This window comes from Scophthalmus maximus, chromosome 3, assembly GCF_022379125.1.
Source record: "Scophthalmus maximus strain ysfricsl-2021 chromosome 3, ASM2237912v1, whole genome shotgun sequence".
Taxonomy (NCBI): domain Eukaryota; kingdom Metazoa; phylum Chordata; class Actinopteri; order Pleuronectiformes; family Scophthalmidae; genus Scophthalmus; species Scophthalmus maximus.
This window is the reverse complement of record NC_061517.1, coordinates 12,854,193-12,871,384: the sequence shown is the minus strand read 5'-3', so window position 1 is coordinate 12,871,384 and position 17,192 is coordinate 12,854,193. Positions and strand designations below refer to the sequence as shown.

The following is a 17,192-nucleotide window of genomic DNA, read 5'->3' as shown; positions in this document are numbered from 1 at the left end:
ATTTCACCCTAAAAGGTCAACCATTGTAACAGAGCTTCTTTTCATTTTCGTGCACTTCTCATGACTGACCATGACCCATAACATACTGAAGGTTAAACAGCAGCAGACACATCACAACAACTGCTTTCTTTGTATATAAATCCTGTGAAAGCATGTCGAATGAGCCCCCATAAAATGGGCTTTATCAGACGCTGTCAACATGAAGAGAAGAAGGTTGAGGTGTAAATTCAACCATGCTTTAAGTAATGAAAACAAGGTCGGTGAAAGTGATAAAAGCAAACCCTTGATTGCCTGGCTCTCAGAGAAATAAGCCTTTTACAACAGTCAATACCGAGGTAAGATTTTGTGTAGAATCATAAATGCAGCCAATAAAAATAGAAGTGCACCTATATTTGGAATCTCCCTGAAACAATCTCCCTGAAAACAGCTGCAGTTGAGTGAAAAAGCCAATGATGCAGATGCCTGAGAAAAGTCAAACAAAGAAAATTCATTTTGTGCGTTGAAAAGGCATGATGAGGCTTATCTTCCTCTGGTAATAAAGTACGATGCCCCCGTGCTCACTGCTAACATAGACGCTGGAACTGGTTGTGTAAGTTGGTGAGGGTCAGATATGTCTTGGAATGAGCTTAGCAGCAGCCCCGGCAGTCCTCAGATCTGTGGAGGGGTCGTGAGTTAAGCAATGCAGACACATTGCTTAGTGTAGTAAAGCTCCTGGCTCCAGGTCTGATTTATACTGACTTTGGTCAAGGCTGGGGGGCTCCGTCATTCTTCACAGCCATTAGATGTACTCTTTGGCTGACCCTAAATTGATTTCAAGCGGGAAGTTCACCTATTTTCCTGCCCTTGTGACAGTCATAAAGCTGGGTCATTTGTTTCTCATATACCCCATGTTGGGCCACTGGAGCTGGCAGGAAGCGCTGCCGCAATGTAATGAAGACCTGACCTTGAGTTTAGACATCAACCTTGCCACAGTAAGGAAACCAAGAGCATCAGGACATTCAGCATAGACACACCCACACAGACGGGAGCACATGCACAGCTGGATTACAAAAAACAGTGACCTACGCTGTAGACCATACATCATATGCTCTGACAGGTGGGGAGGGTGATGGTGGTTCGAGTGATAATAACTAGTGTCAGGACTTCTATCCTCATCCCACAAGAGTCGCAGGGGAATTCTCGGCAACGATTGGTCTAATTTTAGTGGATATTAAGGAGTGTTTGTGCCAGAACTTTCCTCCATATCGAACACATTCATTATTTAGCCGTTGTAATGCTCACTAATGGATGTACAGGCCGTGTACTGCACAGCAAAGTGTGTCGGGCCTCTCCCATGAAGCTGAAAGGCTGGATGGATCTGAAGTCTGCTCCTTTTCAGCGGAGAAGAATCATCCTCTGACCTCTCAACTTCCTGACAGGAAGATGAGAATTCATGAACACCCCCAGGGTTTGGGAGAAGTTCATCTATTTCCTGATATAACAAACTGAGAAAAGGGACGCTGTTGCTGTAGCCCTCCATTTGGCGGAGAATCAAAGCGGAGGCTTGTGTCTGGGGAACAAATGCACAGTGGCGTGCCGAAAGCCCAAACACCCGGGCCGCACAGAGGAAAAGGTGAGGCCTCTCCTTTGACCCAGACAACTACTCCTGAGACACCTTGAAAGCATCCCAGTATTGTCCGCAGACAGTATTGTCTGCAGGCTCACGTAACACTGCTCCCTCATGAAAAAACTATTTGCTCAGCTGACTCAGAATGAGATAAAACCCCCCACATCATTATTTTCAGGAAGATCTAATCTGAAATGGACTAATCTCAGTTAATACACAGAACGTTATAACATCTACTTTATGTGCAGTATCTTAAATAATCCTACCTCTATGTGATGATATTACTATTATATCCGCCATGCAGTTTAGGGCCATAATAAAAAAAAATATATACATGAACATAAGGCAGCAACAGAAACTGAAATGTGTGTATATTTTTCTTTATGCAACAATAAATAAAAAGATAGTGGAACACATGGCTCATGGTGAAATATGACATACCCAGTGATCCCTGCTCTGGTGGTAATTCTGTCTAAGAATAAGATTAATCCGACGAGGTAGGCCCCGCTAAAAAAAATGTCTGCTGACATTACAGGCACTTGGCTTTGACTGGGAGTATTTTCACTGCTGATGTGGAGTTTTTCTTGAACTGACATGCAGCCTACATGATGTGCAATGGTTTCTAATCTGATGAAGCTTTGTCATAGCTCGACTATTAAGACCTGAAAATATTCTACAGTACAGCAATTTTTCTTAGAAACAACTTTGGTTTGACATCTCCTTTTTTTTCTATGACACACATCGGACCATTACAATTGTATGATTTACATTCGACATTTATCTTACACAAAATGTGATATCATCTAATGTGCCTTGCATTTTCAATAAATATACTTTACATTGTTCGTCACTGGAATGCTGCTGAATGTTTGATGTTGGTTTTCCTTCCTGCGCCTCCTCCGTAATGTTCATGTACTTTCAGGAGATCAGGACAGGAAGGTAATATTTTTATACCTCATGTGCTGTGTATGTACGAAATACAATCACATAATTGTGTCCCAGAAACCTGAATTGTCCAGGGTCCAACCCTCAACTTCTGTGTTGTGTGTCTGTGTTTCTGCATTAATCCACGGTACTCCAGTTCCCCTGTGAGGGTGGTTGGGGGTGTCTTGACTCTGTGCCACTGTCCTCGCGAGTGAATCTCCATCCATCTTGCTCACAGATCACTATTGTTCTTTGCAACCTGATTCCTCCTGACCGAAAAGGAATTCAGCCTCAAGCATCCATCTCTAATCCACTCTCTTTGATATAACGAAGTTTGTTCACATTATTACAGTAGTTGCATTATTCAACTTCAGCTTTCTCAGGACCACTCCTGCAGGTCATCCCCGTCTGTTCTCAGTCCAACAGCAGTCTTCCTCTCTGTCTGTGTGTCTCCCACTCCCTCTCTCCCTCTCCTTTTGCCCACTGCTTTGTTTTCTCTACACCCACAGCTTTGCCTTCTGCTGTGTACATTAGGCGTGCCATAAGGCCATTAATGCAGTGATCCACCCTTTGCATTCCTGCCGCTCTGCTCTGTCTGAGCAGGGCAAGAGAGCAGAAAAACGTCTTTTCTCTCAAGGCCCTTTTGTATTGCACATGCTGTCACTGACTTCCACTGTATATTCCACAGTGCCCCCATAAAATGGTGTTGACACCTTCAATGACACCCTTCTTTACTGCTGTGGGGCGGTGAGGGCAGGTGATTACAGACAGCGGTCCTGTTGCCAGTACAGCTGTCCTTTGTTGTTGGAAACATCTGGTGGAGGTCAGCGCTCTCTGTAGTCGGGCGGCGGTGCCGTTGGTGGCGGCGGAGTTGTGAGGAGCAGCGCGTCCTTGCCACGAGCACCTGCCCACCCATGCGTGTCTTTTCAAACATGTCATGTTGCTGTCTCATCAGTGTCTGTCAGTACAGGCTGTCCTTGGTGGTGGAGGTGTGTGTCGTGGTGGAGTCGTCGGGCAGCGAGCCGCGGCGGCCGCGGCGTGACCAACAGTGCAGCAGGTTCTGCAGCTCTCTGGAGACACTGCTGGAAAAGGCTGTGTAGATCCACGGGTTGGTGCACGAGTTCAGACTGGCCAGCAGCATCAGGATAGTGAAGGCCACTCCTGCAGTGGACACACACACGAAATGACAAGTGCATAAGCACATTCAATTGCAGGGACAGGTATATGCACATAAAAACATTCACAGTTTATGAGCTTTAGGGGAACATTCTTCCAGCCGCGGACCAAAAACATTACACACCACATTGTTCTCTTCTCTCTTCTGAAACAAACATAAATATTCAGTCTGGTTATAAACTATTCAGTATTATTGTTTTTCATTTTATTTCCTTTGACAATGGCAACAGGACCGCAAATATCTCAGAGGGACAAAACCCTACTTACCTCCCTTTTCTGTAATGTTTTCTCTTTTTTCATTCTTTGGAACTAATAATAAATCTTCTATCTAATAACTGAATCATGAATATTTCACTGAGGCCAATTGAGGAAAAGAGAAAAGGACAAACTGCTGTTCGGAATACAAAGGTGAGGATAATCATCTCTCTCTCTCTGTCTGTGTATGCGTGTGTGTGCGTGTGTGTGTGTGTGTGTGTGTGTGTGTGTGTGTGTGTGTGTGTGTGTAAGATTGTTCATTCCTATGTATACTTGTTTATGCATGTGCGGGTGTGTCTGCTTGTGAGTTTGACTATGTGTGGAAGCTGCTGGCACGGATCACTGCTGACGAAATGTTCACATCTGGTCACGTTGCAAAATCAGCAGGAGATATAAACAGGTTGGCAACCTTGGGTGTTTGTCTTTAGCTTCAGATCAGAGGACACCCACACTGTCCTTACTGTCAGCCATGAATTAAAGGCTACGCCTGCCTGGCAAGTGCTTCATCTCATGATCAGAGTCCAGAGATGTCTCTTGAAACAAACGTTGTTTTTGACCTTGTTTTTTTTATTATTATGTGTTAATGTCATCTGTCTTTGTTTGCATCTCTGTATGAAACGTTTTATTTCATTTGGTGCCATCTTGTCCATGGAAAAGAGATGATGTAGCTCAATGGGACCTTTCTGTTAAAATAAAGGATAAAAAAAATAATTAATAAATAAAAAAGTAATTTAATGTGCCCTCATCTGAGCAGGTGACTGTCCTTGGAATATTGAGTGACATTGTATTTTAACGTACTAAAATGAACAACAGCATTGGTCAGGGGTTGTTGTCACAGTATGTACCAGACCCAGTTGTTCAGTGTTTGTTTTTGGCAGCTTGCCTGGCAAAACAGGCAAGATTTGCATATTTAGAGCGAATAAACTGTGCTACACCTGAGAAAAACACTTGTTATAACACAGATGTCCGTTATGCGTTTTTTTCCGGGTGAATTACAAGCATCAGGGATGTTAGAATGATGGACCAAAGCTGTTTGGAATCAGGCTAGTAACACGGTTAAGCAGTATAAGCATGTTTGTGACTGACCCTGGTCTGGAGGGTTGGGGTCCCAAGCTGCCCACATCTGGACGATGAAGAATGGCGACCAGCAGATAGTGTAGACCAACACGATGACCAGGGTCATCCTCACTGTCTTGGACATGGCCTTCGTGATGCTCGGAGGTGGAGTGGCCGGAGGTTGAGGGGGGACATAGTCGAGGGAGCAGCGGGGTGAGCCTGCGGTCAGCTCGTAAGACGTGTACGACTCCTGGCAATCGGAGCTGCTCATTGTTTGCTGCTGCGTCGGTGATGTTGTTGTTGTCACATGTTCATCGGGGCAGCTGTTGTACTGAATAGCGGATGGTACATAATCGTAACACTCTCCCGCTTGGCTGTTGTGTTTGTTATTGTGAGGGCTGTTATTCGTTATTCCCTTGAGGGGCTGTGCTCCTCTCCCTTCCTTGCCCCCACCTCCGGACGCCCGTCTTCCCCTCTCCCTGGCCCGCTCATCCACCTTCTTCAGGCTTTGGAAACGGAAGAGGATTTCACTCTTCTTCATCTCAGCCACCACCATCCTCTCGGACTTCAGGTAGATGTTATTGTGAATCTCTCTGAAGATTCTTATCTGGAGGACAAGATCATTATCATGAATAACACAGTTTAATATGAGTCAAACTAGACATTTAGGGCCAGAGGATTGGGTTTCATGACTGGCGTGTGCCAGATTCAGATGCCTGTCTTTGCTTTTGCAGACAATCTTTCCTTTTTTTTTGTAACAGTGACAGGAAATTTGATACGAAAGAGAGTGTGTTGCCATAAACCAGTCAGACATTTAGCCACAACATTATTAAACATTAATATTCAACCACTCTGCTTTACTAAGTTGCCATAAAAGTATATTAAAGCAAAAATAATTCTTAGCAGTCTCCTAAGCAACAAAAACAATAATTTTGAATCAAGCAATAATAGATGATTCATACTTGTTGCTGTTTTTCCTTTTTTCTTTTCATTGAATTCATTCTTACTGCCAACCATTGCTCTTTGGCCACCTTTGACTTTTGAAAACAGCTTTGATTAAATGGCACACTCCAATCCACAACTCCATCCAGTATATTCAAGTGAAGGACACGCTCCCTAAATTATTTCCTTCTGTAGATTCTACATCATGCTTCTGAAAAACGGAAAAAGTCTCCATTTGAAATCTGATGAAGAAAAAAAGGGTCATGGATTCTATGTTTGGCAGAGATCTGGTACATTCCACTTTCTGGCAGCAGGTTCTGAGTGGGCAGATTTTTTGAGCACCCGTCTCAGCAGTGGTCCTCGAAGTGCTGTGTTAATTAGGGGAAATAGCTGGACCCTGGAAATATCTTTCCCTAAATAGACCAGCAGGGCTGATGGGAGGCAGCCCAGAATGCGTGTGCGCAATGGGATGCTACATAACACCAACCGCAGTCCCCTAGGGGTTATCGAACAATGCCTGCCAAATTCACCCTCCATGAAAACAGAACAGCATTTCATTCATGCCACGCGTTTCATTATTGTATAATGTTGCCTTCTTGTATGTAATCCTAGTCAATGGTCTTTTGTGGATGATGCAGAGATTGAGAGTGCAGCCCACTGCGACCAGTATTACCTGACAGACGGTGATGATGAGGGCGGGCAGGACGAAGACAGCCACGGTCATCCAGGTGACGTAGGCCTTCAGTCCCCACGGCTCAGCAAAGTGTCCCCAGCACTCGAACTCTCCGGGAGCCACCTCTGAGCGAGAGAAGATGAACACCTGACAGATGGGGACAAAAGGAGGGTGTTCAGCACACCCACAGACACCGCGTCAAAATCCTCTTCCATTCGTTGAACTGCAGTGACCTTGCCGGGCTAAAAACAGACCAACATCTTGAATTCTACTGTAGAAATCAGGGTGTGAATGCCCGCTGAGCTCTCATTTCCCATTTCAACATGTTTGTGCGTATGTGAGCAGACATATGTTAACCCCTCCCTACCTGCGGTATGCTGAGGATTAGTGCCAGGGCCCAGGCCACCATGACAGGGGTGTTCCAGCGGGACATTGCTCCCCCACGGTAGGCCTGCAACGGGCAGCAGATGGCGTGGTGCCGGTCTACTGTCATGGCAACTATCATATAAGAGGAAGCAAACATGCCGACAATCTGCAAGTACTTGATGGATCGGCACAGCAAGTCGGGCCCCTGAAACCTCTCGGTGATATCCCATATCAGCTGAGGAAGAACCTGAACACAGATTTATTTTAAAAGGAAAGAAACAGTTATTCATGTCCTGAGTCTTAACATAGTGGAGCATTTTCAAATGTAGAAAAATGTAGAAAAGAAACGTTCTTGGGGATTTTTAACAAAAATTTTGAAGCCAACATTTCATTTGTCCTTCTCAAACGTGTCACCTGATTTTAGTACAATCTGTGCCATGAACCTCCACTATTGTCCAATGACACATAAATGAGCCATGCTGTTGCACGGGGTCACTTAATTACCATAAACATGGACACCGTAGTTCATTTTGATTCAATCATACATCAGACTGAGTTGTACAGCAACAGTTTATTCACTTTGTGCGCATGGCACGAAAACAAAAATATAGGAAATAAAAATAAAAATAAATGTATCATCCTGATGCCATAAATACTAACAACAGCACCAAATTTGTTTTAACCCACTGAAAATACTTCTAAATGCACTTAAATGAAATTTTATAAAATTACACTTCCCAGCTGTTTTATGACTTGCCAAGGCCCTTTAACTCATGAAACAATATGTCTGTAACCATATGTTGATTTTTGTTAAAGATTGTGTTCCTCAGTAGGAACAAATCAGAAAGTATTGAGTATTTATCTTATTTGCTGACAATAAGAAAAATACAGATTAATACCAGTCTTGATTTTCCGTTTTTCTTTATTTGTCACACACATGAGTTTTCTTGTCTTTTAGTGGGGCTAGTCATTCAGTAAACAGACACAAATGAACAGACATGATGAATGGTGCTCACTGGCCACTTCTGTGTAGCTATTCTTTTTTGTTCCACTAGCGACTTGTGAACTGACCTGAAAGAGGGCCACCACCAGGTCCGCCACGCACAGGTTGACCATGAACACGTGCATGGGCGCGTTGTGCTTCCTCCTCCTCATCAGCACCCACAGCACAAAGCTGTTCCCCAGGGTGGTAAAAGCCAGTACCATCCCGAGCACTGCGATCTCTGCCCTGGCCAGGCCCAGGTCCCTGGTCCTGGGTTGGGGCAGGGTGTGAGGCGTGGTGGTGGAACCATTCTCGGGGAAGATCCCAAAGAAGGATCCCCCGCTGTGAGAAGTGTTGACCGAGGTCACTTCAGAGACGAACAGGGACGAGGAAGAGAAGTTGTTCCTTCCTGTGGTGAGAGAGGAGAGAGCTAACCCATCCCAGTCTGTTTCCACACTGATGCTTTCCATTCCTGAAAGACAAATGTTCAAGTGTTAACGTGTGAAACCCAATATCCTTTTTTGTGTGTGGTTTGTTAACAGGATGCCCTGCGCAAAAACAGTCAGCATGATTCAAACAGGTACAGGATCATAAGACAGGCTGTGTTCACATTTTCCCGAGTGCAGATTTGATCAACAAGCAATCTAATTGTTCTGAATTATCACAAAATCAGCATCTGATCTGACCCCTTTATTACATTTCCTCCATTTGCCCTCAGATGGGTCAGCTGAGAGATTTTGTAGTTGATCACTGTTGCGCTGACAATACAAACCAAACACTCGGGCCTTTTTAACATGCGTGTTGACGCAGAGGATTAACCACAGGATTTTGTTGTTTTCAGGGCATCTGTTCTATTTTCACATCGAATATTATATATATCCTCTGTTACGCAAGTCCATCAAAGTTGACTGAAAGTAATGAAAGCTGCGCTGTGTCTCCGAGGTCATGTTTTCATTTACTTCCTTTACCGGCAGAATTTCCTGTCTTATTGTGGTGTCGCTGACTCTCCCTCTCGTTTCAGACATCACTTTCCTGCCGGTGTGTTTTCCCAACGCTGTGATTGTCTGTCGCAACCTCATGTTTTGCTCCAGTATCTCATTGTCTCCCCTGTGTCATCTCATTGTCTCCCCCAGTCTCTGTGCTCCCTTCCCTCTGTGCAATTTTTGTCACAGTTTCCCCCACGACTAACGTAACAGCGATTATTCGTAGTGTCTTTACTTCCTGGTACCCTAACTTTTTTTGGCCTTGCTTCTGCCTCATCCCTTTGTGTGATTTGACTTCCTGTGTATCGACGAGTTTCCCAGTTTTCTTGAGAGTTGAACTCTCGAGCCCTCTGCCATGTGGTCCACCGGTTTGCTGTTCCCATGATCATCAGGAAGTCTTGCGCCATAGACTCACTGCCTCCATGGTGCCTCTCCCCACAGAGGGCGTCTGTGCTCCCTATCTGCCTCTGACAGGGAGGCAATTGACAAATACACATCAGCCTCCTTGCAATCTGGAAATATTTGTCCTTCCTCTTCACCTACAGGAACAAATTGCTCTTTTTGTGGGCAAATAAGACAAATCGCTCCACCCATCGTGGACTCAACAGCATCACCATCAAAAACAGGCAGGCTGGTCCCTGGTCCCTGGTCTTATCTCTTCGGCGTTTTGGACTTTCTGAGTTAGATCTCAGAAATGTCCACCGTCTGGGGAGAACGAGGGAGGGGGACGAGTGGAAGACTGCTTTCAACGCTCTCAGTGGTCAGTATGATTATCCACAATAAGTCGCCCTGCCTTGAGATCAGCTGCCATATGGTGGGCAGTTTGTACAGTAACAACTGTTAAACCACAACGCAGAGCACTCGTGAATCAAACAGAGAGTTTTCTTTACTGGGAAACTGGTCGAATCAAGTCGAAAATAAAATCCCCTGCCTTGTGGTTCAACGGTTGTTACACACTTAAAATCAAACAGCAATGTGAATGTTGTTATGTTTTTGGTGCTGTCATCAATTTTCTATTAAGCCTTCAGCGAGCCTGTTTGTCCGTCTCTCCGAGCTTCCAGTTGTGTTTGATACAAATCCAGCCTGGTTTATTTTCCTTGCCATATTTTCTCAAGGTTGATTTGACAGCTTTCGCTCTCTATCCCACAACTCTTATTCCTTCACCTCCGCACCGCTCATAATTGCTCTCATCCCATGCTTACCCCCATACATTCCTGTTTCCCCCTGTTTTTGTTCCCCCCTTCTTCTCCATCTTTCTCTCATGCATCCAGGCATTCCTTTCTATTCTTTTCCTTTCTCCCACTCCCACTCGCTGTTGAGCTCAATAAATGTCGTGTTTATTTTTCTTGCATATAAATAAATGGTTCAAAAAGAACAGAAAGTTGATATGAACGAGATGACAATTTGAGAAGCAGAGTCAAGGGATGCTGTGGGCAGCCTTGGTCAAATAAACTGCACGTGGAAGAAAGTCTGGGAGAAAATATATGGGCAAAGGTGAAAGAAGAGCGGAGACGAAAGTATGGAAAAAGGGCAGGAAAAGAAAAAAACGCCAAAAAGGTAAATGAATAAAAAGGAAGATAAGATAAGAGGGAAGGAGTTGTCTAAATATAGCTCTACAGAGGCCTTTGTTCAGTCAGGTTTCACAGAGTGTGTCGACTGACACCGTATCAATGTCTTATTTTGACTAATGTCCAAGGAGTGCTCAGGTACACAAGTCACACCAAAAGGCTGTTTGGACATTTTCCATGTCTAAAAATAGGAGGAAAACCAAAGTGACGGTATTGTGCAATTGAGTGTGACTAACAAGACATTACAAAGTTGTTCTTACTACTCTGCCCAGACCTAATGGTCAATTTGCTCGTAATAGCGTGCTCGCCGCTGGGCGCGTGAGATAACACAGCTGAACACATTGTCAGGCGATGCATGCTGGCTTTGCCAGAGGAATGCATTCAGATGAATGCATGACAAGCCAAGGCAGCTGGACCTCCGCGCCAAAGCGTGAAGGTATAGCCTCGAGTGAAAGGGGGAGAATCTGAGCAGAACCGTTTCTCTGAGGACAGAAAAACACTGGCTTTGTTCCGAGTGAGTCCCCGCTGCCGCACCAGGAGCCCACAGCGCTGCCGTACATGGATGAACCTAATCAGACCTTTATGACTTGTACTCCTCTAAATCTGCATTGGTTTAGTGAGTTTGTAGAAGTCTACCCTGGCGGCCCTGTCCAATGGTCCTTTGGATCAAAGCGCATGAAATTCTTTCTCATTATCTGTTTTTTCAAGATTTTTTTCTTTTTTCATGTTTTTCTTTCTTTTTTTAAATTAGGGATTTAGACAACGGGTTCTTTTACCATCAAGGAATATCCTGGCCTCTCTTGGTTGGGACATGAGGAGCCCTGTGCCCCTCTCTGTAATTACAGCATAATTCATGAGAGGATTCTTTGTGCCGCTGCAGTCCTTTATACCTTCCTTATAATCTCATTATGTATATTTGCCCACATGACTCATTTCTGATGTGGAATCTCCCTTCAAGAATTCCTCCCTGCAGATAAAGCATAATGACTTTAATTCACAGTATTACAGTAATGCTAAGCTAATGTCCCCAAATTGTATTCATTAATTCAACAAAAGGATTAATAACTGGCAGGGAGAGGCTTATTTAATGCTGTCAAGACTTATCTGCTCATACTATATGAGAAAGTGTGTGAGGCAAACGCACCTGAACAGATTTATTGTTCTTGCCATCCCTCACTCTTCTGTCTCCCTCACCATCTGAAGGACACGCGGTATTTCCTCCATATATGCCCGCGTCTCATTTGCATGGTGCACGCGTCCAAGAAATCAATGTGGATTATCTTTCAATTGCTCAAAGGATCAACTACAGGAGACCCACGGGTAGCTCAAAAAAATTCTGGCACCGACGTTTCCCGTCCTCGGAGGAAATTCCTCAAACTGAGGGCACGTCGAGGAGGTCAATGTTGTCGGCAGAACTGTGCTGACTGCAGTGTAATGTTTTCCCCTTGTATACCCTGTCTTTCTTTTGCTCTCTCCTTAATAAAACAAGCACAGCACAACAGTCCCATCTGTCCGATCGACCTAATGTAAAGCACAAATTATTCCATGTCTCCGTGCTGGATGGACTGTGGATGCTGCTTTTAGTAGTTGGTGCAGTGTGCTGCTTCCTCTCTTTACTTTAGGGCTTTCACTCTGATTGATGATGGAGTCGATCCCTCCCTTGCTTTCCTCTCCAGAGGCAACCTGTTGTGCAACATCCCTCATGTCCTCTCCATCCTATATGCTGCTTTTCCCGCACACAGGCCTACACAGTGGCTCGGGGGGAGGAGACAAAAGAAAAAGCGGTAGTTAAAGTGCTCTAGAGCTTCAAACCGTTCCCATCTTTCGGCGAGTAAGTCTTCTTCCCTTGGTGTTCATACACGTTTGGCTCATTAACTTTGACAAACTGTGTCATGTGTGGGTTTTTTTCATGCCGCAAAAATTCAAAACATACCAGGTTTAGTGTATGATTTGGTCTGACACCTGATATGTTATCATCAGAAAAAAATGTGAAAATTCCCCATGAATGGGACTCACAGACTTAACTGTGAGTTTTCAGGTGTGTAAGTGCCGCTGGTCGGGGCAACAAAAAAGTGTATGTTAAAAAGACCATACCAGTGTGTTTGCAAATCTGTCGTTCTTGTGTGCATGTCAGCCCCTTTATTAGTTCCATTTGACCAGGTTTGAGCCAATCTGATTAATCCGGACCGCTCTGTCCTCATTAGCTCGGCCCTGTGTTCACTCAAACAACCTGACACTAATTTCCTCCTTCACCCTCACCTGTTATTTTTTTCTCTATTTTTGTCTTCATATTCATCCATCCACTGCTCTCTTTCTGCCCTAACAAATCATCCTTGATGTACTGTATATTTACGCTTTTCAATTTGTGGAGCCACCTGCTGTGCTCATTGAAAAATCAGATCCACAGCTCTGCATCCATGATTTATTCCTCTCTTTCAGCGTGTGTGTCACTTCTCCTCACCACAGCCCCCATGAGCAATAAAAGTAAACACTTTGTTCTATTACTGTCTTGCCCAAACAACCCATTAAATGTTAATCATGCTGGACCACACCTCATTGCACACACTAATACAGTCATTACTTGCCCACATTTCAGCTGTGTGTGCCGCAGCACTCAAATTCACAAACATCGCTGGGAGTTTATTTCCACAATTCATCAGCCAGTGGACAGAACTCACAGGGTCTGGTGTGGAAGAAGGTCCAAGTCCCCTTATCAGCACTGATAAAGCCTGTTTAGGGGACCATTGACTGTTTTCCTGGTAATGTATCATTAACCAGGCATCTACCAATAAGCATCTGCCCCCCAAAACAACATACAGGCCCTCCTTCTTCTTCTTCTTCTTCTTCATCTTCACAAAACTGATAGAAAGTTCAGAGTGTAACTCCTGAAGAATGGAAACTGTGCTGTTACCACATCGGCCAGAACCGGCCCGGAGGTTCGTAATCAATACAGTCAGATCCGTGCCATATGATGAAATGGACCCGATGAAATGATCGCTTGTTAGAGACCAGGTAAAATTGACCATGAACATAATAGCAATGATGATGATGATGATTTTTCCTGATGGAAGCTACAATCAAGGAAGTCATTCTGAGCATATTATAAATGGTGCCAAACACATACGGAAAAAAAAGTGGAATTATGATTAATGGAAAACCATTCTACTTTGGTTGAAAGAAACAGCTTTGTGCTCGCAATCACCAAAATAATGATTGTGCCAAACAGTGATTTGTTTATTCAACTGCCCACCTGGAGAGATTATTTAATGGTTTCAATACGATTACATTGGCAGAAACTGACGAGACAAGTTGCCGTGACGGACCCCCACACAGACCCCCACTGAAAAAAACACTTCTGTGATTTTTCACCCTTAGGCTGCTTTTTAATTCCTTTTATGTATTGGATAGTGAGTTGTTTTGTCACAGAAAATATTTTTAAAAGTCAGGCAATAAATCAGTAGGTTTTGAAGAGACAGACTTGTGTGTACCATAAACACACAGCCAGCCTGGGGCCGCAAATATCCTTTTGTTTTAATCGTATGCGGACCTTTGATTTTTCATTTTTTAAATACGGGCTGGGCACACACACATGGCCAAAGAAACAGACACACAAACGCACACATGCACATACAAGAGGAGCAACCCCCCGAGGTGAGTATAGAGTGTCCGCCCCTGTCTCCCCTCACCTTGTTCTCAGTGCATGGTAAGCTTTCTCACGTGTCGTTGTCTCTCGTGTTTTGCTCTCTTCTCTCGGTAACTACGGGACAAAGCAGTAAGAGCTGTCACCAACACAGTCCATTAGCATTACATGCAAGATGCAGATCACAGCAACAACCTGACAGCTCCCTTGAGCTTCTTCTTTTTATTATTAATCCACGGAAAAAAATAACTCATCCGGCTCTTCCATGAAATATTTCCAGTCAGTCCGTCTGAGCCGGACACATTGTATATGTTAACATGTATCAGTCTACATATGTTGAACAGACATTTTCAGTTCATACTGAAAGTGTGTTTACTTCTTCTAAGGTGTTATGTCTATCATTTGTAAAAAACAACTGAAGTTGACATGTACTTGTTTAGATTACACAAATGTTAATATATTGTAAATCTTACCTTCAGGCCAGACATTTGTCAAATATATCTAATCCATAATTAACCAACATTAATTTACTTCAGTCATAGTTACACGTTCCAAAACAGGTTTACTGTAATGGCATCCTCCTCTTTATTTTTTACATTTTTTAAAGATTTGTTTTGTGTCCCTATCACTGTTTTTAGAAAAAAGAAAAAAATGACAACACTGTGCCAATTATATATTTACATTATCAATATGATAACGTTATAGGATAAGATTAATGAATGAATTAATTGTGATTAATTAGAATGACAACATATCTCTGATTAAGAATGGATGTGGATTAAATGAACTAGTTAAAAAAACATAACAGAAATTAAGTGGTGGCCATGATTTTCTCTATTTACAGACAGATGACCCAGATTGATCAGTAAACAAATCTATATACACACAATGTGGAACAAGTTTGAGTTTCTGCAGACCACCGGGCGGCAAAGTGTTGCCAGTGATGAGAGGAGAATAATTACAGACTTGTTATTACAAGTAATATGTATTATGTTGCTATTAGTCATCAACTCAACCAATGACCACAGAGTAAATAAAAGGCGCTTACTTACCTCACTTCACCACTTCAGCTGTGACAGGAGAAAAAATATTCACATCTGACTGATGTGAGCTGACTCCTGGGTGAATTAGGCAGATCAAAAAATAGAAATTAACAAGTCTTCATCAAAGGTACTTTCCCCTTTTTTTTGTGTGAAAGTGACCGAAAAAAGGTTGTGAGTGCTCTGTACCACTCCTCTGCGTGTCGGAGTTCAAGGGCCCATGTCAGGGGGGTAATCCATTCGATAGCGTGTTTATGCGTGTGTGTCCCGGCTCCCTGTGCGTCACGTTAGGCTCCTGCAACGTGCTGTGCCCACAACACCACCGGCTGAAATGAATTTGAGCTTCGCCTGCTCTTACCTCCCACCTTCTCCCCCTCCCACCCCCTCTATCTCCTCCTCCTGCTGGGTCAACCAGCCTGTCCTCTAGGGCTGAGGGTGGAGCGAGCAGCCAGGAGTGAAGGCAGGGTGTTATACATACCTATGAAGTGTGTGTGTGTGTATGTGTGTGTCTACGTGTGTTTGTGTTTGTGTGTGTGTGTGAGAGAGAGAGAGAGAGTATTGTTGATTTGCTTATGCACATGGTGTAGGCTTTGTGTGTGCATGTGTATATGTATGTGGAAACTTGTTTTGAAGTTAATGTGTGTGTGTGTGTGTGTGTGTGTTTGTGTGTGTGTGTGTGTGTGTGTGTGTTTGTGTGTTTGTGTGTTCGGGTGCATGTGTGTGTGAGATAGAGAGAGAGAGACACAGGAGTCAGCAGGAGCGAGACAGAGAAGCCCCTCCCCCCACAGTAATGATTATGCTTTGTGTAAGTCATTGATACACGTCGCTCGTGTTTTTATTCAAAGCTTTCCTCTCTGTGCAGCACTCTCTTGCCTTCCATCTCCTTTGTTACCGGTGAACAAGGGCCGGTGCACCTCCACCTTTCCAGGAATGCCGATTGGCTGAGTCAGCAGGAGCGACTGCAGGTCACGCCCCTTGGCTACACACAGAGCAGAGGTTAGTGCAAAAAACAAAACAATTAAACAAAAGGAAACAACATGTTGTCTTCCAGGTTTAATGTCAATGATCTTTCACACACACACACACACACACACACACAGTCACACGTGATGGTCAGGAAATATATTTTTGGCATGCATGCAAACACACACAGGTGGACACGATGAGTGAATTCATAAATGCACGCACACACACACACACACACACACACACGCACACACACACACACACACACACACACACACACACACACACACATACGCACAAAGTTTGAAAACGCACTGACAAAAACCCAACCAACCAAACAGGCAAATGGTGGTGATGTACCCAAATTTATTTTGACAAGTAAATTGCAGCGTGCTCTAATTTTCTTTCCCCTGGAGGCTGAGGTTAACAAGGAAGCTGTAGTTTGCCAGCATTTTATCTAAGTGCTATATTATTCCCATTCAGTGGCCCCTCCGCAGCACTCCCAGACCCCAACACAGGAACGTGCTGTGCCCACGGGGCACGTTGATCCCTGGCAGCGACTGAGCTGTCCCGTGATGTCAGAGAACCTGGCGGATTCCTCCTCCTGTGACGCCGCCAGGTTCCCATCAGATCACTTGAACCATTTTGTCCTGCAGGCAGCTGGGAAGGTGGGGCTGTAAGCTCCCTGAGAATCACTCTAATATGATTATCCTGACTCCTCTGGTCTTGGAGGACATTTTGTCACAAAGCAGTAAAGCGGCGAAAATTAATCCACTTTGTTTGGTTTAACAGCTCGGTGTGACGAACGATGGGCAAGAGAAGAGGGAGGTGAGGTTGTGGAAACGTAACCTTGGAGAAAAAGGCACTCTGCATGACGTATGTTATTTGGGAAAACATTAACCCGCTTCTTTTTTACTATTATCTGTTGACGATATCGTACATGTCATGTGAGGTCACAGAGCAGCGCGGAAGCTTAAAAGGAATGCGGAGACGTAAAATATCTCAATCTATGACA

At 44.1% G+C, this 17,192-nt stretch overlaps 1 protein-coding gene across 3 annotated transcripts; it reads right to left on the bottom strand.

The window, feature by feature from the left end:
- Positions 1–1,970: 1,970 nt before the first annotated feature.
- On the bottom strand, positions 1,971–15,575 carry LOC118317594 (vasopressin V2 receptor-like). 3 transcript variants are annotated; one of them, XM_047331127.1, is made up of 8 exons: positions 15,401–15,571; positions 15,224–15,289; positions 14,218–14,288; positions 8,070–8,452; positions 7,000–7,245; positions 6,633–6,779; positions 5,048–5,624; positions 1,971–3,691 (listed from the first exon to the last, which is right to left on the bottom strand). In XM_047331127.1, the coding sequence occupies exons 4-8, from the start codon at positions 8,448–8,450 to the stop codon at positions 3,492–3,494; spliced, it is 1,551 nt and encodes a 516-aa protein (XP_047187083.1). In that variant the 5' UTR covers positions 8,451–8,452; positions 14,218–14,288; positions 15,224–15,289; positions 15,401–15,571; the 3' UTR covers positions 1,971–3,491. The 3 variants fall into 3 exon arrangements, with proteins under 3 accessions (XP_047187083.1, XP_035502350.2, XP_047187084.1); XM_035646457.2 differs by having other exon boundaries at positions 15,224–15,571; XM_047331128.1 differs by having other exon boundaries at positions 3,551–4,644; positions 15,224–15,575.
- Between the last annotated feature and the right edge of the window lie 1,617 nt (positions 15,576–17,192).

Coding starts and splice junctions, on each gene's coding strand:
- LOC118317594 (XM_035646457.2), bottom strand. CDS start 8,450: ATGGAAAGCATCAGTGTGGAAACAGACTGGGATGGGTTAGCTCTCTCC. Junction 7,246..8,069: donor TGGTGGTGGCCCTCTTTCAG/GTCAGTTCACAA, acceptor ATCTGTGTTCAG/GTTCTTCCTCAGCTGATATG. Junction 6,780..6,999: donor TAATCCTCAGCATACCGCAG/GTAGGGAGGGGT, acceptor CCCATCTGTCAG/GTGTTCATCTTCTCTCGCTC.